Source organism: Piliocolobus tephrosceles, chromosome 13, assembly GCF_002776525.5.
Source record: "Piliocolobus tephrosceles isolate RC106 chromosome 13, ASM277652v3, whole genome shotgun sequence".
NCBI classification, from domain to species: domain Eukaryota; kingdom Metazoa; phylum Chordata; class Mammalia; order Primates; family Cercopithecidae; genus Piliocolobus; species Piliocolobus tephrosceles.
The window spans coordinates 106,626,396-106,651,189 of record NC_045446.1 but is presented as its reverse complement, the minus strand read 5'-3'; the positions used below and the strand labels follow the sequence as shown (position 1 = coordinate 106,651,189).

Sequence of the window (24,794 nt, the reverse complement as noted above, 5' to 3'; positions counted from 1 at the left end):
ATTCCAGAAGAAAATAAAATAACAACAGCAGTACCTGTAATTAACATATATTGCCTGTTTACTGTGCCAGGCGTTATATTAATCAGATTGCATGTATTAGCTTTGTTAATCCCCGACATCCCTTTAAAGTAGGTTCCATTGTTGCCCACATTTTACAGATAGGAAGCCGTTGAAAAATTAAATAACCTGTTCTAGGTTATATATTAAGGGATAGTTCCAAGATTTTCAATCTAAGTAGCTTGACTTCAGAGTCCTTGCTTTCAACACTATATTCAACTGCTAAGTAAAGCTTCACTTTTGTTTTTTTTTTTTGTTTTTGTTTTGGAGAAAGGATCTCATTCTGTTGCACAGACTGCAGTGCAGTGGCATGATCATGGCTCACTTCACCCTTGCTAGGCTCACGCAATCCTTCTACCTCAGCCTCCTGAATAACTGGGACTACAGGCACACACTACCGCACCTGGCTAATTTTTTTATTTTTTGTAGAGATGAGGTCTCACTTTGTTGCCCAGACTGGTCTTGAACTCCTGGCCTCAATCTATCCTCCTGCTTCGAACTCCCAAAGTGCTGGAATTACAGGCATGAGCCACCGTGCCTGGCCCAAAGCTTCATTTTTCATTATCTTCTGGAATCTGAACTCTCACTGAAAAGTAGACAGGAGTTTGATGTTCTAATCTATTAAAACTTCTTTGTACATGCCTTCTAAGAACAGATTATATTCAATGCAATTTTTCCTGAAAAGGTGAAATACATTTCTTTTTAAAATTAATGTATGTCTGTATTATTTATTTATTATTGTACATATTTATGGGGTACATTTGATATTTTGCTACATGGATACAACATGTAATGATCAAATCAGGGTAATTAGGATATCCATTACCCCAAACATTTATTATTTCTTTGTGTTGGTGACATTTCAGATCTCCTTCAGCCATTTGGAAATATGTAATAAATTGTGGTTAATTATAGCCAACAAAAGGCATTATTGCGAGTACAGATATTTCTTGACTTATGATGGGTTATGTCCCAATAAACTCATTGTAAGTTGAAAATATGGTAAGTCAGAAATACATTTAACTCACTCTATTGTTATTTACCCACATGATTGTGTGGCTGACTGGGCTCCACACAATCTCTGTTTACCATTATGAAGGTCCTATTGCTTCAGAATGCAAATGAAATTTAGAATGAGTTCCTTGTGAATCAGGGAGGCCCCGCTATGTGACTCCCTGTGATCCAGTACTCTCTTGGAGGTGAAAGAATGCAAAAATTTTGTAAGTTAACCTTGAAGGCCACTCGCCTTTCCCCAGTTACATTGTACATGCCATCAATTAGTAGTGGGTGGGCAGAGGTGGAAGATTTCAGGCACAGACCTTAGACAGTTGATGCCCTCTGTTATTAAGATAAATAAGTCCTGGCAGTTCTTCCCACCTTTTGCACATCATGGCATGCACAGAAAGTTGAGATTGGAGGTGATCCATTATTGCTTGTAACCCATTTCCAACGCACCTGTTTGGAAGTTCTTTTTTTTTCTTTTGAGAAAAGGTCTCATTCTGTTGCTGGCACGATCATAGCTCACTGCAGCTTCAGCTCCCGGGATCAAACTGTCCTTCCACCTCAGCCTCCTGAAGAGCTAGGACTACAGACACATGCTACCATGCTCGGCTAATTTTTAAAAAAATTTTTAGTAGGGATGGGGTTTCACCCTGTTGCCCATGCTGGTCTTGAACTCCTGGACTCAAATCAGTCTGCCCGTCTTGGCCTCCCAAAGTGCTGGGATTACAGCTGTTTGGCACCTCTGCTATGGGGATATGTCTGCAAGTTTCTAAGCTTGTTATATTTATGAAAGCATTCTGTACACTACAAGGTGCCCTTCACATGTAAGATTTTATTAATAATGACTACTAAGACCCAGCTATTTGTTCTAGGAAGAGACATTGTGTACCATGATTTTTTGTTTTGTTTTGTTTTGGGAGCTGTCCTGAGAGAATCAGGAGCAGATGCTAGACCAGTTGTGGCGTTAAGGTCTTGTATGTGATCTGGTGCAGTAATGAGGAGAAGTAGAAATGCAGGTGGTCAAGGGTTATATGGTCTAAGACTTATAGGAGACCAAGCAGCTGGTGAGATCCTCATTAAATTCTCTACCTTCTTCTCTGCCTATCCCAGTTCTCTCTGTAGTGAAATCCTGCTTTCTTTGTGAAGTCTTTCCCAGACTTTTTCGACCTTTTCTCCTATAGGTGAAGGTCATTCACCATCCTCTGTTCTGTTATTATATCTGGTACATAGCTCCATTGATTGTACTACCAATGCTGCATTGTTTTCAGTTCCACACATCTTTTTTCCCTTTTAGACTGTGATCTCCTTGAAGTTTAGGCTGTGTCTGATTAATCCTTATAGCTCCAGTCACACCCAGCTGGTTTCATCACACTCCCTCATTAGGCATGGCTTGAATGCTGTTTAAGTACAGCTGAAATTTATCTCCCTGTGCCATTCTCCCATGGGTCCTCATTTTAACACATGAAGCAACTTCAAATAAAGTTACTTTTATGCCAGTCATTTATACATCTGAATAATCTGCCACTTTTGGCTCCAAACACTCTTTATTTCTCTGAGCTAAACATTTTTACTTTTGAAATTTTGTTTTCCTTTCTTTTTTTCCTCAGTAAGTACTGTATATGTTCCCTTTACCTCTCTGGTGCATAGAATCTTAGAATGTTAAGATTTGGAGAGGACTAGAGTTTGACTAGTCTGCGAGGCTCTTCATCTAACCACTATTGCTTCCATACTGATTAGGTAATTGAAACTGAGATATGGACATATTTTGGAGCAACACAAATATTTTAAGTATTTCACAGAGGAAGTTTAGATTCAGTAGATTTTTAAAAGTCCTTCGTCTTTCATTCTGCATTAAAATGTTTTTGCTGATGAGTATCTTATTAAAAGGGGACACATTGGAAAGATATGTTTTATGATGCAGTGCATGTACGCTAAAGAAAGATCTTTAGATTCTTATAACATTATTATTACCAATTTGATTCTAAAGCCAAGCTACCTAGGCTTCAATCCTGCATCTGCCACATACTAGGTATAAATTACTTACTCTTGGGTTAATTACTTAATCTCTGTGTGCCTCAGTTTCTGTATTTCTAAAACAAGGTTAATGATGATGTGGGTGTTAGGAGGTTTAAATGAGTTAGTACTTGCAGAGCACTAAGAATTATGCCTGGCCCATAGTAAACATTTCCTATATAGTAGCCACTGCTACTGCTGCTGCCACCACCATCACTGCTACTATTATTATTATTATTGAGTTCTACAAGCACCTGTTGAGACATGAAAAGCCCCTGTGAAAGTTCTCATAGAACCTTAGTAAGACACCATGTACTTCTGATACAAGCTTCTTGCCTTTTTAAAAATTTCTTTTATTTTAAAGCTTCTTGCCTAAATGAGAGGCCCTACATACCACTCGGCACTGAAACATGATTTGACCCAGACCATAACCACATCTGTGGAGTAATGAAGTATTTTGTCATAGGATTTTACCATATAAGCAATTTAAGAAATGGCAGACGACCCATTAGCTTTTGGAGTCTGTTCCTTTGAGCCAACTTGCTAGGAATCCATTTCCTATCTTTTTAAAAAGAGTAAATTAATTTTCCTCATTGACATTCTGTAAACAAAATGCTGGCAGCTTATATTTTATGGAACGTAATGTTTTAAAGTGAACCTAATTTTTCTTAGTAAACTGCTTTTAATAATGCATCAGAGTAAATTTTTTCCCTCTGTTGTCAGGTTGCTATCAAGATCATAGATAAGACCCAGCTCGATGAAGAAAACTTGAAGAAGATTTTCCGGGAAGTTCAAATTATGAAGATGCTTTGCCACCCCCATATCATCAGGCTCTACCAGGTAGGATCATTAGTATATAGCAGATAGCTGCAAAGAACCCGGAATATTGTATGTATGGCTCCCTTTGAAGAAATGTAGGTGGGTGAACATCTGTGACTTTTTTTTGTTTCTATGTTAATCCTGCTGTCTTTCCTACCCTTCTGTTTACCCACTCAGCGCTTAGTATCCTCAAGTTTCCCCTGGCCATTTACTAGTAAGTTGTCCTTACCCAGGTAGGTCTTTTTAATTTGTTCTTTAAAATTTGATGCCATTCTTAGCAAGAACTGCACAAAAGATTAATTCAGAAGATGATGAGAATTTATTTTATTTAGTTCAGAGTTCTAAAACAGGATGGGAAACCCAAAAAGAAGAGAATTTAGAGAGGTGAAAATTTAGAGATGAATATAATGTGTTTTTTTAACAGCATTATTTGAATACTAGTTTCTGTGATCATGTTGTAAATTGTTATGGCAAAGGATTGCTTCCTGCATCAATCAAAACCCACCTCTTTTCTATTCTAATAGGATCCTAGACTTAGTTTTCCAAGATAGTAATTATTATGATAATCAAGAGACCAGATCAAGAGACTAGATCTGTCCAAGAGGAGAGATTTCTATTTTAGTTTTTTTTTTTTTGTCTTCCCAAGAAACATGCGTATTTTATGCCATCATCAAAATGATTCCCTAGCCTAACTACAAAAGCAGTAAATCTGATGGCTGGAATTTCAAGCGGAATTGGAGGAGAAGACCTTGACTTAGCAGGCTGGTGGAAGAGATATTTTGGGAGAGGTGGGGCTTTGGGATGCTTCTCAAATTGCAAAGTGTTGGCAGCCGAGAACTTTGCCTCTGCATAGGCCCAACTCTACTTGCTGCTTTCTGCCAGAACAGCCATCTCTTCATTCTGAAGGAAGTGGCCACCCACTCAGTTATTTTGCTGCTGTTAGTCTGTAGTAAATGGTTACTAGCCCAGACATAGGACCGTGTGTAAGAGTGGAGAAAGTACACCCAAGGCGCTATGGGCAAACTTTCATAGCCTGTGAATTTTATGGAAAAGAAAACATGTTGTGATGTTAATATGTGTGGTTAAAACGACAGCGTTAGAGCTCTTCCCTGGTACCAGCTGCTCACATAATGAAATTAGGTCAACAGGAGCAGACCTGTTGAAATTTATCAGCCTAAATTATGTTGAACAACGCCTACATTCTACCCCACAAGCAAACTTATGAAAGCTTCCTGGTGTTGCCTGAAGACCTGTGTCTGTGAGCTCACAGGTGTCTAACTCGGCTTCCTTCCTATTCTGATAGACTGAATACATTTCTTGACCTTACCTTTTAAAATAAATCATCTTTAAATAATCGTGGGGCTTAGGTTGACGTTTTTCAAGAGGTTGACTTGTAGGTATTACCCTTGTAACCGAATTCTGCAATTATGCCTGTCTTCCCCAAGATTAGCCTAAGAGAATTTCCATAGGTCCAGTGCTAGCTTTGAGCAGTGCCTTCTTTCAAGCTTTGATTTTGCTTTCTGGTAGCTGGGCCTTAAAAATTTTATTTATGTATGTATGTATGTATGTATGTATTTATTTATTTATTTATTTTTGAGACGAAGTCTCACTCTGTTGCCCAGGCTGGAATGCAGTGGCATGATCTCCACTTACTGCAGCCTCCGCCTCCTGGGTTCAAGTGATTCTCCTGCCTCAGCTTCCCAAGTAGCTGGGATCACAGGCATGCGCCACCACTCCCAGCTAATTTTTGTATTTTTCGTAGAAACGGGGTTTCACTATGTTGGCCAGGCTGGTCTCGAACTCCTAACCTCAAGTGAGCCACCCACCTTGGCCTCCCAAAGTGCTGGGATTACAGGCGTGAGCCACTGTGCCCGGCTGGAACTGAATTTTTAACTGTGTTTAATTAAGTGTAAAACTAAAAGTTAATAATTTTAAAAATAATTGTTGAAATGATAATATTTTGGATATATTGGGGTCAATAAAAATATTATTAGAATTATCTTCACCTTTTCCTTTTTAAATGTGGCTATTAGAAAAGTTAAAATTACACGTGCAGTTGGTATTATTTTTCTATTGGACCGCACTGTTTTAGAAAGATATACAATAAGCAGTGAACAGTGTTCTCCTGGGGGTTGAGATGGAGGAGATTGGGAAGAGGAAAGCCTTTGGTCTTTTGTTTCATAATGAGTGTATATTGCCATTATTACTTTTAAAAATGTTTGATGGAAAATCTAAAAAGGAAGAAAGGACTGACAACATACTACAATGAACTTTAAAAAGGAGCAACAAAGGGACCAAGACAAAACACAAATCACTTGCCTTACTTTAAAAGGTTGAGTATTTTAAATCACTGCTCTCTTTTTTACAAATAAATGGGCAGTGGAAAGGAAAGTTGTCATTTGTATTACAAAAAGAAAGCCATATGTGATTTCTGTGGAATTCTTATGTGATTCCCATTATTTTCTCCAAAGGCTTTTTTTTTTTTTTTTAATGGGGCATTTTTGTGCTTCAAATGGTTGATGTTGAATCTGAACTTTAAGTTTTGGTTCTTGACAACTTCTTTGCCTCTCAGTTTTATGGAACTTAAGAGATTGCAGAGACCTCATGGAACATCAAAAGGACTATCTCTCTCAAGCAATGAATGTTTTCTACTTTTAAGAACTTGGAGAAATATCTAATTTTCCCTTTCTTCTTAATAACATTTATATTTGTTTCCCCAAAAATGTTTTAAATTTTCTTTAATCTGTAGTGGTTATTAATATTTCAAATGACAAAAGAGGAGTCATTAGTTTCTCTTCCTATATCAGCCTGTCATTTGTGTCACTGTCTGTCACTTTCCTGCCTTTGCACCAGGTTATGGAGACAGAACGGATGATTTATCTGGTGACAGAATATGCTAGTGGAGGGGAAATATTTGGTAAGTACACTTACTGCATTCTTTAAACAGCTGTTGAGCACACTCTAATAGCTAGTCAGTGCCTTTGTCACTTGATGCTGTTCTTCAGTCCTGTCATTTTCTATCAACCAAGTCATTTTAATTTGTTTCGATTAATCTGGTAAAATCCCTTCAACACATTTGTTTCCTTAGCAAAGGTGTTTTGTTTATTTCAGTCAGATGCTGACAGTTGAGATTAAGGATCTCCAAAAACAAGCATCCTTTCTGAACGTGGGACTTAGGGTCTTTCCAGTTTGCAGGTTCTAACTGAGGTTACCAAGTGCGACAGAACTCACACAAGTATGTGGGCCTCTGTTGTGTGAGAAAGAGCCACTTAAAGCAAACAGTCTCACCCAAGCACGTTCCTTAAACTTTGTTTAAATATAACGTGTGACAATATTATTTACCGTGTGTTCACCATTCCCCTCAATGATTCTTGTAATTTTGGGGGTTCTGCCTTCAGTAGCTATTTTTTCCTCTCACACTTAGCTTCAGCACAACGTCAGAAATAAGCAAGAAACTTTGTTACTGACAAATCTGATTTTTAAGGTGGTAAAAACTGACTAAAAGATTTTTTTTATAACAGTGATAAATGGAGCCAAGTAGAGTTACAGGGTAAACTTCCAAAGCGAAATTGATGTGTCTTTTTTTTTTTCTTTTGGCAACTACAGAGAAAAGTTTCTTTATATACCTTATTTGTCTAATTTCCTTATTTTTTAAAAAATTTATCAATATGAGCACTTACTAATTTAAAATTTGTTTTTTAATTTTTATTTTAAACATTTGCTCCTTCCTGCATGCTGAAAAAATGTATTTAAAAGCATAGAATCACTTTTAAAATGGAATCTTCTTATTGTGGCGGCATGGATGTGTGTGTGTGTGTGTGTGTGTGTTTTAAAGTTTCCCTAGCAATCTAGTATGTTTTTGTATCAAAGTATCTTTAGGATAAGCGCTAGTCCTTTTTAAAAGAGGTATCATTATTTCTTAATTTTATATTTAATTGGCTAGTTAATGTTAAAGCTAATGGTGATAGAATGAAATTTGTACTCCATATAGTATAGGAAGGGCTACTTTATTGTAAAGAAATGAAAGCATTACAAGATTTGAAGGATAACATTGTTTGTCAAGAAGGTGTAGTAGGCTTTCAGTATGTATGATAATTATATGCCAGTCATGTGCCTTGGAGATGCTGACTCAATTAAGACACTGGTTTTCCTTTCTGTGGAGAAATCTGGTGGAAGACAGACAGGGAAATCAACATACTACTTTGAAGGTGAGAATGGAAACTGTAAAACTCTGTATAGTAGAGAACAGTAGTGCAGATGGCAGTTTGGTTGACTTTTGGAGATCAGGGAAGGCTATGCCCTGGAGGGCATGGTTATATGGAAATTTATGAACCAGAAAATGAAAGCACAAGAGAGAATATTTGGAGAGAGAGAAATAGCAGTCATGTTATTGGGAGACTACACTATGGTCTGACATTCCAGGCACGTTATGATAAACCTGCCTTAATTAAGATCACAAATATACACAAAGGCAAATAGAAAACTTTCAGTATCTAGATAAAGTTTTTTCTTTGGACAAGGTGTCGCTCTGTTGCCCAGGCTGGAATACAGTGGTGCAATCCTAGCTCACTGCTGCCTGGGCTCAAGTGATCCTCCTGCCTCAGCCGTCTGAGTAACTGATACTGTAGGTGTGCACTACCACACCTGGCTAATTTTTAAATTTTTAGTAGAGATGGGAGGAGGGTGGGGATCTCACTATATTGCTCAGGCTGGAAGATACCTATTTACAAGTTTTATTTTATAAAAAGTCAAACATCTTCCAAATCCTTGAGTTGCCTGTTAGGTATTTTAACTCATAGAAAGACATTTATTGGTGGAGAAACAATGGTAATTTGGGGAGAAAAAAGATGATGTCTGTCATTGGTGTCCGTGTGAAGAGACCACCAAACAGGCTTTGTGTGAGTAACAAGGCTGTTTATTTCACCTGGGTGCAGGCGGGCTGAGTCCGAAAAGACAGTCAGCCAAGGGAGATAGGGGCAGGGCCGTTTTATAGGATTTGGGTAGGTAAAGGAAAATTACAGTCAAAGGGGGTTGTTCTCTGGTGGGCTGGGGTGGGGGGTCACAAGGTGCTCAGTGGGGGAGCTTTTGAGCCAGGATGAGCCTGTAAAAGGAATTTCACAAGGTAATGCCATCAGTTAAGGCAGGAACAGGCCATTTTCACTTCTTTTGTGGTGGAATGTCATCAGTTAAGGCAGGAACTGACCATCTGGATGTGTACGTGCAGGTCACAGGGGATATGATGGTTTAGCTTTGGCTCAAAAGCCTGACAATGTCATCTTAATGTTTGTAATAAAAAAAGACCCAAACACAGGGCACATCAATCTACCTTACTCTTTAAGAAAGTAGATTTTATGTATGTATGTATGTATGCATTCTTTTTTGAGCTGGGGTCTTGCTCTGTTGTCCAGGTGAAGTGCAGTAATGGGATCACAGCTCAGTGCACCCCCAGCTTCCTGGGCTCAAGTGATCCTCCTGCTTTAGCCTCCCGAGTAGCTGGTACTATAAGTATACGCCACCATGCCAGGCTAAGTTTTAAATTTTTATAGCGATTAGGTCTCATTATGTTGCCCAGGCTGGTTTTGAACTCCTGGGCTCTAGCAATCCTCCTGCCTTGGCCTCCCAAAGTGTTGGGATTATAGGCATGAGCCACTGCACCTAGCAGGAAGCAGTATTAGAGAGATAAGTTTCTTGGTCATGGACTTCGTGTGAATGTACCTTAAGGGATGAACAAACAGAATACCACTTCTGATATTATTATTTTAAAAACAAAATATTTTAGGTTGGTGCAAAAGTAATTGTGGCTTTTGTTATTGAAAGTAATGGCAAAACCCACAATTACTTTTGCACTAATCTATAATTATGTATTATAACATATTGTATAATATAAAACAATAGAATTTGAAATGTTATTGATACTATTAAGTAATATTATTATAAAAGATCCAGATGAGGAAGAAAATAGTGTATTACCTAAAGAAATTATTGAGCCCGCACAGGGATAGAACTGTCTCATGAGCTCTGATTTTTAAAAGTGTCTGTGTAAAAAAGATGAAAGGGGCTTATTCAAGAAAACCTGGGCTTTGGATGTATTTAGACCTAGGTTTGAATCAGATCTCTGTCACCTATTTGCACTTTTACTTAGAGCAAATTACTAGATGAGTCTGGTACGCAGTTTCTAGGTCTGTAAAAGGTAAGATTTAGAATATTTGTGTTATAGTTTCGCACATATAGAGCTCTAGCACAGGGCTTCTTTACGCCTTCATGTGAGAGAATGAATGGGAGATCAACTTCTGGTATAAAGGTGTGAGGAGCTCTGCTGACTTGCCTTGCTTGCTGAAACAAGTGAAAACTATTAAAGAAAACAAAACCCAGTCATTTAAAGTCTCAGGAAATCATCCTAAGGGTAAAACAGAAAATGAAGGAACATTATTCAAGAACATCTATGCAAATTCAGTAAGAAACAAAGTCTGGTCAGCAGTGTGGAAGTTCCTGTCCAGACTACTGCAGCCAAGAACACAGGGCTTCCTCCTGTCAAAAGACAAAATTACAAGTTTAGTTTGATGATTCTAGTTGGCTTTATTTGCGATTCTACAATTGGGCAGCATTTCATTTCATAGAATTTAAGTGTTTCGGTAAGCTGAGCAGAAGAATTTGGCTTATAGACAGAAGGGCTTAAGAAGTCTGTACAGTGTATTGGTTACTTTTAAACAGAACAATAGAAAATTAACTAATTACTTAACATCAGGTTACTTCAGGCTACCTTTTTTTTAAGGATTAAAGCAGAGGGAACTTCATCGTTGTGCCAGTTAAAGATTTTAGACTGGGCTGTTTGGGAAATTGGCTGTTATCTCTTTCTCCCGATTTCTCAGGTCAGATAACAACCTAGTTTTAGGTTTGGAACTTTAGCATGAGTGACTCCATTTTGATGTTAAGTTTGGTCTGTTGGTGCCTAGTGCAGAAGTTTATTAGAAAACAGTGGTCTCCTGTAATTTTTATTTGTCGCTTCTCCTTAATTCTCTCCAGCATCTGAATAGCAGCTTTCTTCCCAGGAGGATCTGGACATCAGCATTTCTCATTCTGCCCCCAGCTGCCTATTGCTGAGTCCTGGAGAAGTGCAGTTAAGAGATGGGGGCCTCTTCTTCTACTCAGCCCCCACTTGTGGAACTTGATCAGGTATGCCGAGAATACTAGGACCCAGATCACTCTTGCTTTGGGTCTTAAGACAGTAGTTTCAAGCTGGTAGGAGAGGCAAGCTGAGAGGACCCCAGGCTGCTGTCCTCCCCCCCGCTCTTCATCCACTAAACTCTCAGTTCCTAGAGTAAGAGTGTATCACTCAGAGAAGTTTGCTACTGTTCCCAACCCCAGCTCCAGAGCCCTAACTCTGAGATTTTACCTGCAGAGAAAAACAAACCTTAAAACAGCTCCTAATTTCTTCCCAAAGGAACTGACTTCATTTGAAACAGGGAGTGAAGAAGTTCAAACCTGATTGTACTCTCAAGAACAGTAGAGGGAAAAGAAAAAAGAAGAAAGAAAGAACAGTGGAGGTTGTGGTAAAGGGCATTTGAGAAGAGATTCATGAAACAGGCCAAATGATAGGTTTGCTAGTTTGCAGGAGAGAACCAATGAATTAATTTAGAAAGACCTTTTCTGGGGTTAGAATAAAAATAAATCACTGGCTGGGTGCACATCTGTAATTCTAGCTACTCAGGCAGGAGGATGGCTTGAGCCTAGGAGTTGGAGGCCAGCATAGGCAACACAGGGAGACCCTGTCTTAAATAAAAACAAAAATAAAACAGAAAAACACTGATGGCAAAAAATATTTCTTCAAAGGAACCAGAATTTGATTGTATTGTTTGTAGACCAATTTGTGCCCCAGGGCATTGTTCAAAACAAAAGGGCAATCAGCCAGCAATTAGTGGAGTTTAATAGCTGGATATGGTCAGTAAACGAGAGGAAGAAAGTCCTAGCAAAAACACTGTGATCCCAAGGTAACTAACTGTAGGCATACCAAAGCTGCCTGTTCCAGAGGAAACACATTAGAGGCTGAACACTGTAAATATAGAGAAATAAACTTCACTAGAAGAATCCAGCCTTTAGCTGGGCATGGTGGCATGCACCTGTAGTCATAGCTGCTTAGGTTATTGATATGAGATCTTTGAAACTATGGGCATTTTACAGCTATACATTTCCCTCTAAGCATGCTTTGGCTGCATATCATGAGTTTTAGTATGCTGTATTTTCATTTTCATTCATTTGAAAGTATTTTCTGAATTCACTTTTGATATTTCATTTTATTTTATTTATTTATTTTTTTTGAGACGGAGTCTTGCTGTGTGGCCCAGGCTGGAGTGCAGTGGCACGATCTCAGCTCACTGCAAGCTCCACCTCCCAGGTTCGCGCCATTCTCCCGCCTCAGCCTCCGAGTAGCTGGGACTACAGGCGCGCACCCCCACGCCCGGCTAATTTTTTGTATTTTTAGTAGAGACGGGGTTTCACCGTGTTAGCCAGGATGGTCTCTATCTCCTGACCTCGTGATCCGCCCACCGCGGCCTCCCAAAGTGCTGGGATTACAGGCTTGAGCCACCGCGCCCGGCCCCAATATTTTATTTATTTCATTATTTATTTAGAAGTGTGTTGTTTAATTTTCAGGTATTTGTGAATTTCCCAAATGTTTCCTACTCTTGATTTCCAGTTTCATTCCATTATAGTTGGTTGTTTTTCTGTTCTCTATTTCATAATTTCTGGTATAATCTTTATTTCCTTCTTTCTGCTTGCTTCAGTTTTAGTTTGTTCTTCCTCTTCTAGTGTCTTGGAGTAAGCAGAAAGAAGGAAATAAAGATTATAGCAGAAATTATGAAATAGAGAATAGAGAAACAATAGAGGATATCAGTGAAACCAAAAGATGGTTCTTTGAAAAAATCAACAACACTGATAGATCTTTATCTAGATTGACGAGAGAGAGAGAGAGAGACAGAGAGAGAGAGAGACAGAGACAGAGACAGAGAGAGAGAAGAAAAAAAGAGAAGACTGAAATGACTAGAATCAGAAGTGAAAGAAAGGAACATTACTACAGTTCCTTAAGAAATAAAAATGGGCCGGGTGTGGTGACTCACGCCTATAATCCCAACACTTTGGTAAGCTGAGGTGGGAGGATTGTTTGAGCGCAGGAGTTCAGTACCAGCATGGACAACATAGTGAGACCTCATTTCTAGTAAACATGAAAAATTAGCCGGGTGTGGTAGCATGAGCCTGTGGTCCTAGCTACTTAGGAGGCTGAGGCAGGAGGATCACTTGAGCCCAGGAGATCAAGGCTGCAGTGAGCCATGATTGTGCCAGTACATACCAGCCTGGGCAACAAGCAAGACCCTGTCTTAAAAAAATAAATAAAAATGATTATAAAGGAATATTATGACCAACTGTACATCAACAGATCAGCTGGGCTTGGTGGCTCATGCCTGTAATCCTAGCACTTTGGGAGGCCGAGGTGGGTGGATTGCTCGTCCTCAAGAGTTCAAGACCAGCCTGGGCAACATAGTGAAACACGGTCTCTTACAAAAAAATAGAAAAATTAGGCACTGATGGTGGTGCACACCTGTAGTCCCAGCTACTCGAGAGTCTGAAGTGGGAGGATCACCTGAGCTTGGGAGGTGGAGGTTGCAGTGAGTTGTGATTGCACCACTGCACTCCAGCCTGGGCAACAGAGTGAGACCCTGCCTCAAAAAAAAAGTCAGATAACTTAGATGAAATAGACAAATTCCTAGAAAGATACCAACTGTTGAAACAACTGACTTAAGAAGAAATAGACAGTCTGAATAGACTGATATCAAAGTAAAGAGATTGAAGTAGTTATCTAAAAAACTACTCACAAAGAAAAGCCCGGGCCCGGGTGGAATCACTGCAGAAGTCTACCAAACATTTTAAGAACAATTAATAGCAATTCTTTACAACGTCTTCTAGAAAACAGAAGAGGGAACACTTTCCATCCATTTTATGTGGCCAGTATTACTCTGATACCAATACCAGAAGACAGTACAAAAAAATTATAGACAATATGGCATGGATGCAAAAATCCTCAACAAAATAGTTACCACCTGAACCCAGCAACATATAAAAAGAATTATACATTGTGGCCCTGTGGGATATCCCAGGAGCAATAAAGATTCCTGGGATTGGCCAGGCGCAGTGGCTCACACCTGTAATCCCAGCACTTTGGGAGGCCGAGGCGGTTGGATCACCTGAGATCAGGAGTTCGAAACCAGCCTGACCAACATGGTGAAACCCCGTCTCTACTGAAAGTACAAAAAATTAGCTGGACATAGTGGTGGACGCCTGTAATCCCAGCTACTTGGGAGACCGAGGCAGGGGAATTGCTTGAACCTGGGAGGTGGAGGTTGCAGTGAGCCAAGATCACACCACTGCACTCCATCCTGGGCAACAAGAACAGAACTCCGTCTGAAAAACAAAACCAAAAAAACAAGGTTCCTGGGATAGATACTAATAGAATACAAAAGAAACATGACATCTCAATAAGCTGCCAAAAAATTGACAAAATCCAACATTCTGGCTGGGTGCAGTGGCTCACACCTGTAATCCCAGTACATTGGGAGGCCAAGGTGGGTGGATCAACTGAGGGCAGGAGTTTGAGACCAGCCTGGCCAACATGGTGAAACCCTGTCTCTATTGAAAATACAAAAATTAGCCAGGTGTGGTGGTGCACAGCTGTAATCCTAGCTACTCTGGAAGCTGAGGCATGAGAATCGCCTGGACCCATGAGGCAGAGGTTGCAGTGAGCCAAGATCGTGCTGCTGCACTCCAGCCTGGGTGACAGAGTGAGACTTTGTCTCAAAAAAAAAAAAAAAATCCAACATTCTTTCATACACACAGACACACACACACACACACACGTGCACTATCCGCCCCCCGCCTCCCGGGCATAAGTAAATTGCATCCAACACTCTTTCATGATAAAAACAGCCATCAACCTAGAAATAGAAGATAATTTCATCAACCGCATGAAGGATCTCTATGAAAAACCCATAGCTAACATAATACTTAATGGTGAAAGACTGAATGTTTTCCCACTCGGATCAGAAACAAAAGGTTTAATCTCTTGCCACTTCTATCCAAACATTGTACTGGAGGTTCTAGCCACAACTGTTAGGCAAGGAAAAGATTTTAAAGGCGTCTAGATTAGCAAGGAAGAAGTAAAACCATCTCTATTCAGAGATGACATGATATTATATATAGAAAATCCTGAAGAATCTACTGAAAAACGATTAGTACTGATAAGTGAGTTCTGCAGATTTGCAGGGTAGAAGATTAGTATACAGATATCAGTTGTATTTCTGTACCCTTGCAATGTGTAATACTATCCAGAAAAGAAGGAAACAATTCAGTTTACAATAGCGTCAATAAGAATAAAATTCTTAGGAATAAATTTAACAAAAGAAGTACAGAACTTATACTCTGGAAAGTATTAATAAGTGTAAAAACAACACTGAAAGAAACTTAAGAAGATCTAAACGATTGGAAAAACATTCCATGTACATGGATTATAAGAGTTAACATTGTCAAGATGGCAATATTGATTTCCACGGTCAGCGCAATCTCCGTCAGAATTTAAGCTGACTTTTTTGTAGAGATTGACAACCTGATTCTAAAATTTATATGGCATTGCAAGGGCCACAACATAGCCAAAACAGCCTTGAAAAAGATTGGGGTGATTCAGCCGTAAGAAACTGGAAGAGACAAAGAACAGATTCTCCTCTAGGGTTTCTTTTTTCAAGACGGAGTTTCTCTCTTGTCGCCCAGGCTGGAGTGCAATGGTGCAATCTCAGTTCACTGCAACTTCCGCCTCCCGGGTTCACACCATTCTCCTGCCTCAGCCTCCCGGGTAGCTGGGACTACAGGCGCCCGCCACCTCGCCCCGCTAGTTTTTTGTATTTTTGGTAGAGACGGGGTTTCACCATGTTAGCCAGGATGGTCTCGATCTCCTGACCTCATGATCTGCCTGTTTCGGCGGGATTACAGGCTTGAGCCACCGCCCCCGGCCACTATAGCCTTTCTTAATAGTATTTATGTCAGTTACGGTTTTCCATTTAATTTTGTAATTATTTAATGGTATCTCTGTCCCACTAGACATCAAACTTCACAAGTTTAGGGACCATGTCTGTTTTGCCCACTGTTGTATCCCCATGTCTATTTTTCTTCTCTAGTTCTTACTGTTGGACTAAAGTACTTGCTGCTGGAAAAGATCAGTAATTGTTTATTGAATGAATGAATGAAAGAGTGAGTGAGTGAGTGAATGAATGAGGAACTGAGTTTTACCCCAAATTATTACCATACATTCTGGAGGAAGGATTGGGCTGGGGCATAGCAAGACCTGTTAGGAAACTGTGCAGCAAACCATTTGAGAATTAAACAGATTAATCAGCAGAGGATGAGCGGCTACCTGGCTTGGCCACTTAGCTATGTAGACATGGGGTTGACTGCAAGGAAGCCAGGCTAAAAAATAAAAAAAAAGAATTTAAACAACAGTTTAGCAGAGAAATCAACAGTGGCACACCATGGGAAGCTAGATTCTAAAATTATTTGCTGGAAGGTTACTGAAAAACAGAAAAAAAAAAACCTCATTAATGACAACAGTAATCTGCAGGGGATAAATCATAGTTCAGAATCGGTTTAATATGTGATGTATTATATCAGTTTTCTAAAAAAATTACGGTATGTTAAAGAAAAATACCCAGCTGGGCGTGGTGGCTCACACCTGTAATCCCAGCAATTTGGGAGGCCGAGGTGGGAGGATCACCGGGTCAGGAGATGGAGACCATCCTGGCTAACATGGTGAAACCCCATCTCTACTAAAAAATACAAAAAAAAAAATTAGCCGGGCGTGGTAGTGGGCGCCTGTGGTCCCAGCTACTCAGGAGGATGAGGCAGGAGAATGGCGTGAATCCAGGAGGTGGAGCTTCCAGTAAGCCAAGATTGCACCATTGCACTCCAGCCTGGGCAACAGCGAGACTCCGTCTCAAAAAAAAGAAAAAAAGAAAAGAAAAATACCCAGGGACATGTAAACCCTAATTAGGATGAAAAGCAGTCAATAGAAACTGTCTCTGAGTGGCCAAGATGTTAAATTTAGTGAAAACGTCATAGTAGTTATAAATATGTTGAACAGTTAAAGGAGATCATGTCTAAATAACTAAAGGAAAATATGGTGACAATGATTTCACAAATAGATAAGGTATAATAGGAACTATAAAAAAAGAACAAAATAGAAAATCTAGAGTTGAAAAGTAAATGAGAAATTCACTAGATGAGTTCAACAGAAGATTTGAAATGGCAGAAGATACAACCAATAAAGTTGAAGAAATATTTTTTTAAAAAATTCAGTCTGGCTCATGCCTATAACCCTAGCACTTTGGGAGGTTGAGGGCGGGAGGATCAGTTGAGCCTAGGAGTTTGAGAGCAGCCCTGACAGTATAGCAAGACCCTGTCTCTACAAAAAAAAAAAAAAAAAAAAAGCCCGATATGGTGGTGCATGCCTGTAGTCCCAGCTACTCGGGAAGCTGAGATGGGAGCATCTCTTGAGCCCAGGAGTTTGGGGCTACTGTGAGCTATGATCATGCGACTGTTCTCCAGCTTGGGCAACGGAGTGAGACTCTGTCTCAAAAAAAAAAAAAAAAAAAAAAGAAAAGAAAAGAAAAGTAATTCAATCTGAAGAACAGAGAGAAACCCATTGAAGAAAAATAATTATAGCCTTGGAAGATCTGTGGGACAAGATCAAATGTACCAACATATTTGCAATAGAAAACCCAGAAGAAGAGGAGATAGAGAAAGGGAAAGAACAAATGCTTGAGATGTAATGACCAAGAACTTCCCATGTGTATCGTAAAACATTAATCTTTAGTTTCAAGAAGCTCCATATACCTCAAGTGGGACAAACAAGATCTAAAACACAAATCATTGTCGAAATGCTAAAAGCCAGAGACAAAGAATCTTGCAAGCAGCAGGAGAAAATATACTTCATCACATGCAGGGTAACAACAGTATGATTCACTTGCACCAGAAACATGCAAGTGAAGAGATGCATGGGTGAAGGAGGGTAGCTGGTGGGGGCGGGTCTGTGACCAGCATTTATATTGTAACTGGCTCAAGATGTCTGAGGAAGCCACCCATGCTTTGACCTCACTTTATAGTAAAACATTCATTTATAGTCTGATCATCCAGTCATTTCTACCATGACATAAAAATAAGAGCCACAGAGAACAAATCAAATTATTTTTGCTGTATTGAGTGTATATAAATCCCAAAGGGCCAGGCATGGTGGCTCACTCCTGTAATCCCAGCACTTTGGGAGGCTGAGATGGGCAGATCACTTGAGGGTAGGAGTTCAAGGCCAGCCTGGCCAACATGTTGAAACCCCATCTTTACTAAAAAATACAAAAATTAGCTGGGCGTGGTGGCCCACACCTATAGTCCCACCTACTCGGGAAGCTGAGGTACAAGAATCACTTGAATATGGGAGGTGGAGGTTGCAGTGAGCCAAGATCGCACCACTGTACTCCAGCCTGGGCAACAGAGTGAGACTCTGTCTCAAAAAAAAAAAAAAAACTTAAAGGAATATTTTTGCCTGGCTCCTACATTAACATTTACTTTCTGTGAAGAATCGTAACCCTTTGTTTGTTATTATCAAGTGTCTGCAAACAGCCCAGCTTCTATAGTTAGGTAAAGTAAATTCATAATCAAAACTACAGTCTACAATACCATTCTTATGTATAACAGTGTTAACAGTAATTCCTTACTGTCATGTAATAGCCAGGGCATGTTTAGTTTTCTGCACGTTTCAAAACATCTTCTTATAGTTTGTACAAATTACGATGCAACAAATCCATACATCCATTGAGTTGAAAAATGTCTTAAATTTTTTATAATCTAAAATTTTTTTTTTTTTTTTTTGAGACGGAGTCTTGCTCTATCGCTCAGGCTGGAGTGCAGTGGCCGGATCTCAGCTCACTGCAAGCTCCGCCTCGTGGGTTTACACCATTCTCCTACCTCAGCCTCCCGAGTTAGCTGGGACTACAGGCGCCCGCCACCTCGCCCGGCTAGTTTTTTGTATTTTTTAGTAGAGACAGGGTTTCACCAGGTTAGCCAGGATGGTCTCGATCTCCTGACCTCGTGATCCACCCGTCTCGGCCTCCCAAAGTGCTGGGATTACAGGCTTGAGCCACTGCGCCCGGCCTATAATCTAACTTTTTAAAAAATCTGTAACAACCTCATCTCTTCCCTACAAACATTTACTTTTTTTCTATGCTATGGATTGTCTTAAAAAGTGTCCTACATTTGGAATTTGGCTGATGATATCTTTATTGTGTCATTCAACATGTTCTTGTAGTTCAGTGTTTCTTGGAAAGTGGAAGTTACATTTAGGAATTTGGTTAGTTCAGTTTTTGGAGGGGAAGCAGGAGTGCTCCATAGTTTTTTATTGCATCACTTCTTCAGGAGTTGTATAATATCTGATTTTCCCACTTTTACTGATACTTAGAATAATCTTCAGGTTTAATTATTGTTCACCAAATTGATCCTTTATAAAGTTTCCCATCAATCTTTTACCTAATGTTTTACCTACTCCTGTCATTTAGTTGCCTAGCTATTTCATTAGAAATTCCAAGGCCAGGCTTGGTGGCTCATGCCTGTAATGCCAGCACTTCAGGAGGCTGAGACAGGTGGATCACGAGGTCAGGAGTTTCAGACCAGCCTGACCAACATGGTGAAACCTCGTCTCTATTGAAAATACAAAAATTAGCTGGGCGTGTTGATGCACACCTGTAGTCCCAGCTACTTGGGAGGCTGAGGCAGGAGAATCGCTTGAACCCAGGAGGCAGAGGTTGCAGTGAGCCAAGACTGCGCTGTTGCACTACAGCCTGGGTGACAGAGCAAGACTTGTCTTACAAAAAAAAAAAAAGTTGCAAAATGATGATTATTTGAATTCTCTCATTCATTCTACATTTATGAGTTATTATTCTTCTGTAAAGAACTTTGCCTTATAAACTACTTAGAAACTGTAGCAATGACAAGATAAATGCTTGATTCTTTCTTTTCCTGTATGTGTCAGTTTTTAGAATAATGAATTGGTTCTCTAGCAATCTCCAGTGGAAACTAAGGAAGTTCGTTTTCTATTTTGTAATATAGTTATGCAATTATGGATTTTAGTATATTTTATGTGCTTCAGTCCACTGAGCCATTCTTCTTTTGATACTGAAATTATTCCACTTAGCCTATGGGAGCCTGGAGCCTCTTCAGGCTGACTCCTGTGTCCTTCTGATGTGAGCTCAGTAGTCTTTGATATTTTTGTTGCTTTTAGGCAAGATGTCCTATGCTTATCTTGAACATTTCCTGTCCCAGATGTGGAATCAAACGTTTCTCCTAGGAGCTCTGGTTTTCTTCTCTTTCCTCTCCTTTCCCCTCCCCTCCCTTCCCCTCCCCTCCCTTCCTCTCCCCTCCTCTTAAGATAGAGTTTTGTTCTGTTGCCGAGGCTGGAGTGCAGTGGTGTGATCTTGGCTGACTGCAGCCTCCACCTCCCAGGTTCAAGTTATTCTCCTGCCTCAGCCTCCCGGGTAGCTGGGGCTACAGGCACACGCCACCACACCCAGCTAATTTTTGTATTTTTAGTAGAGACGGGATTTCATCATGCTGGCCAAGCTGGTCTTGAACTCCTGGCCTCAAGTGATCCGCTTATCTCGGCTTCCCAGAGCGCTGGGATTGCAGGCGTGAGCCACCGTGGCCCGGCCAACTCTGGTTTCTTTAAATGGAAAATAACATTCAAAGACCAAAATATGGGTCTCAGTGATGCTCGTTAGTGCTACTGGGTTATGATTGCTTTGAGGAGGGGACAGAGCTATGAAATATATATTTTTAATAGAGAGGAAAATGAAACGAGTTTATACTAACATTCCAATTAAAATGTAAGATTTCAGCATTTTTATTTCTTAAATATTATCTCTAGTTCTCTTTTGTGTTGAAAATTGTGGTTCTAGATGACTTTAACATAATCACTTTTTTGCTATGAATGAGGGGAGAGACTGATTGATTGAAAACAATACCAGTAGTATTACAAATAATAAGGAGACTTGTGGTTCTTTTTGTTCTTAGGATATATCCCACGAAGAATTGTCTTAGTCTATTTGGGCTGCTCTAGCAGAATACTTTAGCTTTACTTACAGTTAGGTATTATGTACCATGAATCTACTGACTGTTTTTACAGGTTGCTTTCAATTTTTAGAAATGTTTCTTCTGTTTGATTCAATTCTGAATTGTTTCAATTGTGTAAGACAGTTCTTGTTTCCAAAGTTAAAGCTACAAAACAGGGTGCATTCATGTGTCTGGCTTCCATACCTTTTCCATAAGTAACCATTTATTTAACATTATTCCTTTTGGAAAATCTAAATAAATATACACACATACATACACATGCCTATTTGTATTTTCCCTTCCTTCCTACACAAACAGAAACACACTCTACATATTTTTCTACGTCTTGCAGTGCTTCGTGGATATAAACCCATCCATGGACCAAAAATCCATGGGCTGGAAGAGAAGACACACAGGATAAGAAATTACTGTAATGTAATTGTTCACTGATGTCATAGAGGCAGATAGACTAAATGTCATTAGACACAAATTATGGAGCAGTTTTTCTCGGGCAGGTGAGTAGGTTAGGGTTAGCTTCAGAGAAACAACCTTTAAGCTGGAGTTTAAAGGATAACCTTGAATTCCAAAGTTCAGGTGGGGATGGGAATGAGAATAGGAGACGGGCATTCCAGCAAGAAGTAAAACTCTGAGCAAAGTGTACAGCTTGTTGGTGAAACAGCAAGTACACATGCAGGTGAGCCATGTTTATGAATTAGAACTATATATTGTAGGCTATGAGATGTTGTTGAAGAGTTCTAAGTTAAATGAATGAGAGGACCAAAGAAATGTGTTAGAATAACTGGTAACAATGTCGAGGATGATGGACAGAAAGGGAAACATGAAGGATGGAGAGGAGGCACATACTGTTTCAATATAAGTCGAAAATTTAGCATATTGTGTAAGTAACTGGATGTTAAAAGTGGGGAAGAAAGAGGAGTTGAAGATGATTCCAAAGTTTCTTTCATGGACATCTAGATGATCGTAAAAGGGATTCAGGAGGAGAACTAGGTTACAGCAGGAAAATAAAGAGAACATTAGTTCAGGCCAGGCACGTTGGCTCATGCCTGTAATCCCAGCACTTTGGGAGGCCGAGGTAGGTGGATTACTTGAGGTAAAGAGTTTGAGACCAGCCTGACCAACATGGTGGAACCCTGTGTCTACTAAAAATACAAAAATTAGCTGGGCCTTGTGGCACCTGTTGTCCCAGTGACTTGGGAGGCTGAGATAGGAGAATCACTTGAACCTGGGAGGCGGAGGTTACAGTGAGCCGAGATCGCACCACCCCACTTCAGCCTGGATGACAAAGTGAGTCTCATCTGAAACAAACAAACAAAGAGAACGTTAGTTCAGTTTTGTCCATGTTAAATTTATATATCTTTCTTTTTGTTTTTTTTTTTCTCCTGAGACGGAGTCTCACTCTGTCGCCCAGGCTGGAGTACGGTGGCGCAATCTCAGCTCACTGCAAGCTCCGCCTCCCGGGTTCCCGCCATTCTCCTGTCTCAGCCTCCCGTGTAGCTGGGACTACAGGTGCCCGCCACTTCGCCCGGCTAGTTTTTTGTATTTTTTAGTAGAGCCGGGGTTTCACCATGTTAGCCAGGATGATCTCGATCTCCTGACCTCGTGATCCGCCCGTCTCAGCCTCCCAAAGTGCTGGGATTACAGGCTTGAGCCACCGTGCCCGGCCAATTTATATATCTTTCAAATTTTTTTAAATTATAAAAATAAAGATGGGATCTCACTATGTTGCCCAGGCTGATCTTGAACTCCTGGACTCAAGTGATCCTCCCACCTTGGCCTCCCAATGTGCTGGGATCACAGGTGTGAGCCACCACACCTGGCCTAAATTTAGATATCTTTATGACACCTAGATGAAGTTTTTCAATAGACATTTGAAGACAGGATTTTGGAGCTCAGGAGGTTAAGTGACTAGAAACAGTGAATTTGGAAGCCATTAGCCTTATGTATTGGCATTAGTTACCATCTCATGCTAGATAAAATTCCCTGGAGACAGGTACTTGAGCTGTTCCCTTTGGAAGACTAGTTAGAGCTAGGATTGCAACATTTTGATAGTCAATATTTTAAAAAATCAAAAGGTACTTCTGTTGACTTGGAGCATGCAGATTATACTAGCATCTGGTTAGAACCTCTGTTACAGGATTAGCAAACCAACTAGTGCTAATACCTTGGTGTAGCATGAGAAATATTGGTACTATATGAGAAAACTTGAATAACATTTTTGAAAGGCCTTTTGTAATATATGAGATTCTATTTCAAAGGCTGCCTGGGTTTATCCTTAGTCTAGAAATACTTTTTTTTTTTTTTTTGAGACGGAGTCTCTCTGTGTCGCCCGGGCTGGAGTGCAGTGACATGATCTCAGCTCACTGCCACCTCTGCCTCCCAGGTTCAAGCGATTCTCCTGCCTCAACCTCCCAAGTAGCTGGTACTATAGGCATGTGCCACCACACCCATCTAATTTTTTTGTGTGTTTTGAGTAGAGATGAGGTTTTGCCATGTTGGCCAGGCTGGTCTCGAACTCCTGACCTCAGGTGATCCACCTACTTCTGCCTCCCAAAGTGCTGGGATTATAGACGTGAGCCACCATGCCCGGCCTATGCCTGGCTGATTTTTAAATTGTTTGTAGCGATGAGGTCTTGCTTTGCTGCCCAGGCTGGTCTTTAAGTGCTGGGATTATAGGCGTGAACCACCATGCCTGGCCTAATCTATAATTATTAAGTATCCATCATAGGCAGAGTACGATTTTATGTGTAATAACGAGGCATAGAAAAAAATTAAAATAGTTCTAGTTCCACATTTTCAAAACTAAAGCATATCCTGTGATAATGTGTTTCACAAAGAAATTGTGTTTTCTCAAAACTCTCAAGGAAAAGTTTAGTTTGTTTGGAAGAGACAGAAGAAAATTTAGTGTGCTTTTTGCTTGTATATGAAGTACAGACTTGGATATATGAAGATAGGTCATATATGTTAGTGTGCCCTTTTGGATTAGTTGGGAAGACTCTTGAATTCATTCAGGTGAGCAATACCTTTTTTTTTTTTTTTTTTTTTTACATTCAAACTCTGCCATTTAATAATTTGGAGTTCTTGGGCAAGATAGTTACTCATTGCTTGGAAGAATCTGGCCATTTCTTTTTTTTTTTATTATACTTTAAGTTCTAGGGTACATATGCATAACGTGCAGGTTACATATGTATACATGTGCCATGTTGGTGTGCTGCACCCATCAACTCGTCAGCACCCATCAATTCATCATTTATATCAGGTATAACTCCCCAATGCAATCCCTCCCTCCTCCCCCCTCCCCATGATAGGCCCCAGTGTGTGATGTTCCCCTTCCCGAGTCCAAGTGAGCTCATTGTTCAGTTCCCACCTATGAGTGAGAACATGCGGTGTTTGGTTTTCTCTTCTTGTGATAGTTTGCTAAGAATGATGGTTTCCAGCTGCATCCATGTCCCTACAAAGGACGCAAACTCATCCTTTTTTATGGCTGCATAGTATTCCATGGTGTATATGTGCCACATTTTCTTAATCCAGTCTGTCACTGATGGACATTTGGGTTGATTCCAAGTCTTTGCTATTGTGAATAGTGCCGCAATAAACATACATGTGCATGTGTCTTTGTAGTAGCATAATTTATAATCCTTTGGGTATATACCCAGTAGTGGGATGGCTGGGTCATATGGTACATCTAGTTCTAGATC

The 24,794-nt window shown here is 40.0% G+C and overlaps 1 protein-coding gene across 7 annotated transcripts in view; it reads left to right on the top strand.

Moving 5' to 3' along the window:
• SIK3 (SIK family kinase 3) overlaps positions 1-24,794 on the top strand; it is a 261,417-nt gene that overhangs the window by 136,283 nt on the left and 100,340 nt on the right. For all 7 annotated transcript variants that reach the window (XM_023208299.2, XM_023208296.1, XM_023208300.1 and 4 more), the window contains exons 2-3: positions 3,796-3,912; positions 6,745-6,808. In XM_023208299.2, coding sequence (XP_023064067.1) covers positions 3,796-3,912; positions 6,745-6,808 — 181 coding nt within the window. The remainder of the gene's footprint in view (positions 1-3,795; positions 3,913-6,744; positions 6,809-24,794) is intronic.